Source organism: Ursus arctos, chromosome X (genome assembly GCF_023065955.2).
Source record: "Ursus arctos isolate Adak ecotype North America chromosome X, UrsArc2.0, whole genome shotgun sequence".
NCBI classification, from domain to species: Eukaryota; Metazoa; Chordata; class Mammalia; order Carnivora; family Ursidae; genus Ursus; species Ursus arctos.
Genome location: NC_079873.1, coordinates 28826335 through 28834915, shown reverse-complemented (window position 1 = coordinate 28834915; position 8581 = coordinate 28826335). Strand labels below are relative to the sequence as shown.

Sequence of the window (8581 nt, the reverse complement as noted above, 5' to 3'; positions counted from 1 at the left end):
CTTAATCTGTTACAGGTTTGTATTGCTGGATTGAGATTTTTATAAGTACAATCAGGCTTGTATGATTTCTTCCCTACTAATATCTCACAGCAAACTTTGTCACATTATCATAACTCATAGGACTTGTAAGATTCTCATTTAGTTATTACCATATAGACTAATGGTTAAGTGCCTAGGTCTTCAAGTTAGACTATGTGTGTTCAAATTCAAGTTCAGCCATTTATTGTGAGACATCAGAGAATTAATGTATCTCTGAGTTCACTGTGATCATCTATAAAATGGGGATAACAATAGTACTGCCTCTTCTGTGGTTGTAAAGCAGAAATGAGGTAGTTCGTGTAAATGTCATAATTTGATGCCTGATAAGTGGCAAACTCATTAAGTGTAAGCAGTGTTTATTAAGGGATGCAAGTGATGATGCTGTAAAAGCCTTCAACGAGTGTGTGTATTTTTTTCTTATATAAAAACCTGCCATTAAGGCTGCCCTAAAGTTTTTTTTAGGTTATCTTTACCTATAGATTTCTCACAGATTCAAATCTACAGTGGAAATGAGGTTGTGTGTGTGGTTTTTTGTTTTTGTTTTTTTAACTTTGAAGACGTTTTGAAGCAGTCCTTAAAAAGACTCCTGTGTGATCCACACTAGTAAAATATACTTTCAAGTGCCTCCTCTTTCTCCAGGCAACAATAGCATAAAATATGTAAACATATTGCTGAAATTTAATCTGTTATTCATGGTACATTATTGCTCTTCCTCAAAGTTTCTGTCCCCCTCAGGTAACATCCCTCATTACCAGAAAGAGGAAATTTCTGAACATGTTATTTTGACAGCATAATTTACCAAGATGATTGTCATTATGATGATGCTTTAGATCTGTTTAGTCCACTGTTCTGAGCAGAAGAATAGCTGGCTTATATTCTTCCTCATACATTATTGAAAAATGCTACATTCCCATTTGTGAAATTTTGTTGAATGATTGTGTAGCATACCTCTTTGTGGAGAGTGATAAATGAAAACACTCTCTGCCTATACTCCTGATTTAATTAGTTATTAAAATCTCATATTGGACTTCTATTTTACTCTTAGAAAATTGGCAAAATGCTAATACATTTGGTTTAACTAGGCCATGTTCGTTTCTTATTTAATTTTGATTCCCTTGCACAAACTCATTTATTAAGAATAAATGCTTGTTGAATCAAATTAAGTAGCCAAACAGTAGACAAATGAAAGTTGTGGTTAATAAGATGGGCCAGACTGAGATAACTGTTCTTGTTGAGAAGCTTACTTTAATCACCTTGTTATTTTCTAGCAAAATATAATCATTTATTAAAATGATAGAATATTTTCCATATATAGAAGATAATAGCTTTGTATTATGTTGATATCTGCCTGAGAATAAAATAGGCATTTTATCAAATTCATTGGAGTTGTCATGAGAATTGATACCTAGAACTAGTTGTGGGAACAAATTTAAATGAAAAAATCTGCAAGAGTTCACATTTAGATATTGCCTCATGCCCACTATTGTTTGGGAATAACGCAGTTTCAATTTTAGAATTGCATCACGTACTTTAGGGCTGGAGAGAAACTTGATAGGTCTTCCATTGAACCTAGAGAGGAACATACTACAATAGGGTACTCATCCAAAATCAAATAATGATATAGATAATGTCGATGATCTCTATTGGAGGAAAAAGTTGGTAGTGTAAGATGCTGCACACTAAGCACATTACTCATTATATATGTACTTAACAATCCTGGACTTGACTAATAAAATGCTTTGTAGCATATATGCCTTATTTTTTTCTCAGAATTAAATGTCTGAATTTTGAGGAATTTTAACATGCTTTGGTGAGAGGAATAGGCAACTCATTTCCAGAAAATTCAGGCACCAACTACTTTTCACCAAAAGGTTTATTATTGACCAAAATTTGGCAGTCTAATTTGGAAAGTCAAAATGAAGAATTCTGCTATTCGTAAGAGGAATACATGGGTAGAAAGAGGTGAAGAATATAAGTTACTTAGCAGTTTTTTTTTTTAAAGATTTTATTTATTCGAAAGAGATAGAGACAGCCAGCGAGAGAGGGAACACAAGCAGGGGGAGTGGGAGAGGAAGAAGCAGGCTCATAGCGGAGGAGCCTGATGTGGGGCTCGATCCCATAACGCCGGGATCACGCCCTGAGCCGAAGGCAGACGCTTAACCGCTGTGCCACCCAGGCGCCCCTACTTAGCAGTTTTGGACCTTCTCTCAACTTTGATTTAAATATTGGAGAAATAACAGTGTTATCATTTCCAGAAGCCATCTCTTAGAAGCAGAAGTTAGAATATGATGGAAAAATACAGTGTTGGGAGTTATCCGTTAGGAAACCAAATGAAAGGTGTGTAATATCTATCCACCCCCATAGTGAGGGCTCTGTATTACACTTCTGCCTTAAAACTTATTGTGCTGGAAACTTCACAGCAAAGATTCCAGTTTTGCATATGACTTTTTAGTGAAAGTGAGTGAGGTTTAGCTGCCAGGTATGTGCTTCTTGAACAACAGACAATGAGATCTTTTAATGTTATTTCCAAAGCTATTTTCTTTGGAATACTGTTCTGTGAGATTTGGTAGAAAAAGTACCCTATGATAGAATGTTTGGGAAAGGATGAATATTTTATCCCCTTGTTATAAATTCACTGTATATATATTTTTTACATTAAAGACTTGAAATTCCTAAACAAAAACTGAAAAATAAAACAAAAATTCCTGCTAATTCAATGAATACAAACATTACATATCTATCTATCTATCTATCTATCTATCTATCCATCTATCTATCTATACATATGTGTGTGTTTATAAATACCCATGGATCCATTTCTCACTGAACACCTGCTAGTATTTTGTGGCACTGGCTGATACTGAACAGTCTTGGAAAGGCTGGTCTAAGGAATTAAAACCTGTAAATTATAAAGGAAATACTTTTGAGTGAAAGGGATGCCTGTGGTAGCAATCTTCAGCTACTCTGTATTTCCATCCAGGTAACTTAAAAATTTTTATTCCTTTCAGTGGACTCTGTCCTAGGGATAAAGAAAAAATGCCACTTACTACTCTAGAGGAGCTATTTACTGCAAATAATTACAGTGGGGCCTGGTAAAGGTGTAATGATAATAAGAAGACGTACTAGCTTAGGTTTTCTTGGTAGCAAATAACAAAAGCCAAATCACAGTTGAATGCATGAAACCCAAAGACAGAAATATAACCAGGCTCAGGAAAGGTCTAGAAAGCAGCTGTATCATTTCCAATAATGCAGTGCTTTTCAACAAAGAATGTCTTCCTAAGAAAACATTCAGAATCTTATCTGGAGATTCACAATGTACTCTGCTGCTGGTTGGAGTGTATACATATACATATGATACATATTAAAGAAAACATACATAAGTGGTTGTTTTGTAACTGCAACATGTATGCCAGGCATTGCTAACCACAGGAAGTTACTGCCAGTGTTTATGTTGATGCTGGCCTAAGACTTGTTTCCTATTATCACTGTTGCCCAGCATGATCTTGTCAGAGATACTCTGACATTCTGACTTCCACAATCTCTATCTTGCTACACAGATTTAACCATTAGTATTTGCAGAATTTAATGAACATAAACATTTCAGGTAAAGCCAAGATCCCCTTTAATTCCTACCCAATGCCATTCCCTTTCCTTCTTCCCCAGATGCAACTGCAGTCATGATCTTCAGGCCACGTTTCTATACTTTTACTATTGACATGCACTTAATATTCACCAGGGCCCCACCTCACCCCACTCCACCTCGATCCTCATATACCCACATCGTTTATGGGGGAAGAGAGATATTGTATTTTCCAGGGTCCTGTGGAATACCTTCTCCCTCCATCTTCAGAGATCCTGAGCTGCATGTGGATGGGGCATGGGTGGGTAGAGGGACTCCTGGTTACCTATTTTAAAACTTAAAAGGTGAGAGATTTGCACACATGAATCAACAAGAGACCTTTATTTATTTAGGAACCAAATAACTTTATTGGAAGAAAGGGCAAGACTGGAAGAAAAAAACTGGAACCTTTTGCAAAGCCAACACTGCAATATGCATGCTCGGCATGGTGATCAGGGAAACCAGGTGATCACCATGCACCCTGTGGCTATAGGGAAAACAGTCCCAACTCAGTTCTTATTGTCGCTGTCACCCAGGGTGAGCTTGTCAAAGAGGTAATCCGCCATGCCGTCTTCCGGAGCCCCCATCTTGCGCAGGCTGGTGACATAGTCCGCCAACTCTTTAATGGACTTGACTTGCTCGTGCAGGTAGTGGCTCTCCAGGAAGTCGCACAGGTGGGCGTCGTTCTTGTCGGTGGCCAGCTGGTGCAGGTCGAGCAGGCTCTGGTTCACGCTCTTCTCCAGGTGCAAGGCGCACTCCATGGCCTTCAGGCCGCTCCCCCAGTCGTCGCGATCTGGCTTCTTGATGTCTCGGAGGTGGATGCGGCCCCCGCGCTGGTTCTGCAGCTGCATCAGCTTCTCGGCGTGCTCGGTCTCCTCGCGGGACTGGTGCAGGAAGAACTGGGCGAAGTTCTTCAAGGCCACGTCGTCGCGGTCAAAGTAGAAGGCCATGGACAGGTACACGTAGGAGGCGTAGAGCTCCAGGTTGATCTGGCGGTTGATGGCGGCCTCGCAGTCAGGGTGGTAGTTCTGGCGCACTTGTGAGAGCGGCACGGTGGCCATGGCTGGCGGCCCGGGCATCAAGGCAACGGCAGCGCGGAAGCGAGGGCTGCGGGGCCGAAGTCGATGGCGGCAGGTGCTCGGCGCCTTTTCAGGGTGGGCGACGAGGGAGGCTGGAGGTGGGCAGGCTCCTGGGCTGGCAGCTCAAGAGCTCTGGGCTGGAACCCGAAGGTGGGTCCGTTAGCCGGGAGTTGGGGGTGGGGTGAAGAGCCGTTAGAGGTCATTGGGGTCAGAGGGGAGGGGCCGCTGTGGTCTGGAAGGGCTAGGGGGCGTGGCTTGGCATGGCTGGGGGCGTGGCTGGGGGTGAGGCAGAGCGTGAATGCTGTTCCAGGTTCAGAGGAGCTGGGTGACGCAGTGCAACTTTCTGTTGACCGTGTAGCCTATATAATATTTTTAAATATTACTCGTGACTATAAGTGCAGCGCTTTTGAGTTAGTCACATGCATGGTTTCTTTGAGCAATGTACTTGAATATTGTCCCGATGGGATTGTTCGTTAAATACAGTGCTTTTGTGGCATCATTGGAGTTATTTAGCATCACGAAGCTTTATTTGGATGGCAGCTATCCTCAGTGACTCAACATCCACATTAATGACACTTCGGTAGCCTCCTCACTCAGTTCCTAGACCTTACTGTTTCAGGGACCTCCACTTCTCTCCTATTCATGATCAGGTTCTGTCTTGTCCAACAGCGGAGCAGCACCTCCAAAGTCTTGGGGAACCTTTCCACCTCTCAATCTTCCACTCTTTTTGCACTTGTTCTTCACTCCCTTTATTCTCTCTCATCTCTTCCTCTTTCAGCACAGTCCTAGTAACACATTCCTTCGGCCCTGTCTGGACCTCAGTATGGACAGCTTCAGTGATTTCTTCGCTGACATCCTAGATTTGCTCACCCCCTCTCACCTGGCTCGCCAATTCCCTTCCTCCTGGGTATATGCAGATTTATCATTTCTCTGGCAGAAAACAAAAGTTTTAGGTTCGTTCTTAGAGAAACCACTGCTAACCCTGTGGATGTATTCCTCCCTCCAACCTCATTTGTACTTACACTGCCACTCAGCAAGCCTTTTTTTTTATTGTTATTATTCCTTCAGTTACATTCTATGGAATGAACCACAGTGTTAGGAAATACCACCGATCTCAAATTGCCTTTTATTAATTCATTCACTCGGTCAACAAATGTTTATTGGTTACCTAATATGGCCCAGGAGCTGGTCTGCAATTTGGGCATACATTAGTAACAAAGAGAGAAATCTCTGTTCCCATGGGGTTTGCATTTAATGGAGAAGCAGACCAAACTAAGCAAACACAAAACTGCCATCTCTCCCCCCTACCTTACTGTTGTAAGTGCATACATAAACAAGATGTTATACATGTATATGGATATTTAAAAAACAATATATCCTCAGAATTCAAGGATATTATAATAGAAGACATAAAACCCACCTAGATAGTTATAATTCATTTATTTATGCATTAATACAACAACAATTTAGATACTCAAAATATGTGTCAGACACTGTATTTGATTCTGGAGATTCACAGAAGAATCAAATGTGGTCTTCTCAAGGTAAAAGACAGAGCGACAGAATATTATAAGTGCTCTCAGATAAAGTTAGAATAAAATACCTATTTTTATAGAAAGGTTTAATCCCCTGGCTCTAATTAATGCACCTGTGTGTGTGTGTGTGTGTGTGTGTGTGTGTTTGGTCTCTATTTCTGTTTGGAAATGTACACTATTTTATAATCACTGTTTATGATGAAAGCAAAGGATCAAATGTCATGATGTAAACTTACCTAGGGAGTTTTAGAGGCATTTAATTGTTGATTCTGTAAATAAATAGACATCTATTTGATAAGTTGGTTTTAATGATAGATCACATACTACAGATGGAAAAGAACTACATGATCAATTTCGCAATGAGAAAATTTTATTCCTATTTGCTTACTACCAGTGTTTAGTCTTAATATAATTGTCTTAATATAATTAGTCTTAATATAATTTCAAAATTTCCTTGGGAGATTCCATTGTAGACTTCATTATAAGAATCTATTTAAGCAAAAGAGATCTTGATTTTGTAGAACATTTTCTCATTATGTCTCAAAATTATTTAATAATTTATCCCTGTAATTATATTCCTCAAATATTTAAAAATAATAATACTATTGAATGGTTACTAAGGGGGTGATAATGGCGTTTCTCAAATATTTCATTCCTCATCATTACCTCCTAGGGAAGAAGGTAATGGGAAAATATATATTGTAAATAAGAGAAATAAGAAATAAGACTTAAAAACCAGCTTTTCCAAGGGAAATCAATAAAGAAGCATGGACCGGAAGTTCAAATTTCCACAAAGGCAATGTACATAAATAGAAACAAAAACATTACATTCAGTTTTCTAAAATGAGGTATATAAAACTAAATATAAACATGGAATGAGAAAACTTCAAAGCAGATCATGTTTCTTAAAAACATCAATATAGGACTATAAGATAAAGGTTTCTTTGAAATGTTTGTGGTTAGTGTTTGTATTGTATTAGTGTTCTACAGAGAAACAGAACCAATACACACACACACACACACACACACACACACAAAAGTGTGTGTATACATATAAATGTGTGTGTATATGTATATAAAAATAAGGAATTTGCTCAGCTGATTATGGAAGCTGACAAGTCCCAAAATCTGTGTTTGGCAAATTTGAGATCTAGGAAAGCTGACGGTGTAGCTCAAAGACCAGCAGGCTGGAAATCCAGAAAGTTGAAGTCAAAGGTAGGAAAAAAATCAGTGTCCCAGGCCAAAGCCAATCAGGCAGGAAGGGTTCTCTCTTACTCAGTGGTAGTCAGCCTTCTGTTTTCTTCAGGCCTTCAAACGATTGCATGAAGCTTACCCATATTAGGAATGCCAATCTGCTTTACTCCACTGTTTTAAATGTAAATTTCATGGAAAAACACCCTCACTGACATACACAAAAAAATATTTGATTAAATATATGGATATCCTTGGCCCAGTCAAGTTGACATGTAAAATTAACCATCACAGCAGTATTCATGATAAGTGCAGAGTCAACAAATAAAACTTAAGTGCCATTAATGTGAAAACTCTTTGATTTTCACTTCCATTCATCATTTAAAAATGTTACAGAACTAATAGACAATAAGTTCTGACACAGTGTCAGTGATTAACTCGTATTCACTTAGTATATTTCTAGTGAGCACCTATTATATGCTGGGTATTTCTATAGGTACTAACATAAAAACTTGTTCTGTAAACTCATATTTGCATTTTTTTGCAGTGAAGTGCTATTCAATGTTCCATATAATCCCTTCTTTAAAAATTAATACATGCAGTAAGTGATGATATATTCATAGGGAAGTGGACCATAAATAGCTGCAGTTGATGACTTATGTCACTCTCCATAAATAAATGTGTGCATACATGTATATATGTATATATGCATATATCTAAGCTTACATGCATATATGTAAACTTGTATGTGTGTGTGCGCATGCATATGTATAAAGCAATCATTTAATGAGGGGTAATGAAAAGTGATGTATCATTCCAAAATCAAAATTATTTATCAATCCAAAGTCAATATTAATCTGTCTCTGGGCTGTTGACTCTGTATTATCTCACTTTTACAGATACTCTCTGAGTTAATTTTTATTATCACTCATATTTTACAGGTAAAGAAATTGTAAATTAGAGAGTATGCTCAAGCACACATCTTGTAAAAGCAGAAAGTGACGTTCTGAACTGATTTTTTTCTAGGTAGTTTGTAAAGTTTGGCTGGACCATCGTGATGAGCTCTTTTAAGACAAAGACTGTTTAACTTGTTTGATGCTAAGTTTCACAGAGTAGGG

At 38.5% G+C, this 8581-nt stretch overlaps 1 protein-coding gene across 1 annotated transcript; it reads right to left on the bottom strand.

The window, feature by feature from the left end:
* Nucleotides 1–4167: 4167 nt before the first annotated feature.
* Nucleotides 4168–4719, bottom strand: LOC123001824 (ferritin heavy chain-like). Its single transcript, XM_044389355.3, has one exon. It carries the CDS (start codon nucleotides 4717–4719, stop codon nucleotides 4168–4170), a length of 552 nt encoding a protein of 183 aa, XP_044245290.2.
* Between the last annotated feature and the right edge of the window lie 3862 nt (nucleotides 4720–8581).

What these genes read in the sequence shown, in the direction of transcription:
- LOC123001824 (XM_044389355.3), bottom strand. Translation starts at nt 4,719, where the DNA reads ATGGCCACCGTGCCGCTCTCACAAGTGCGCCAGAACTACCACCCTGAC.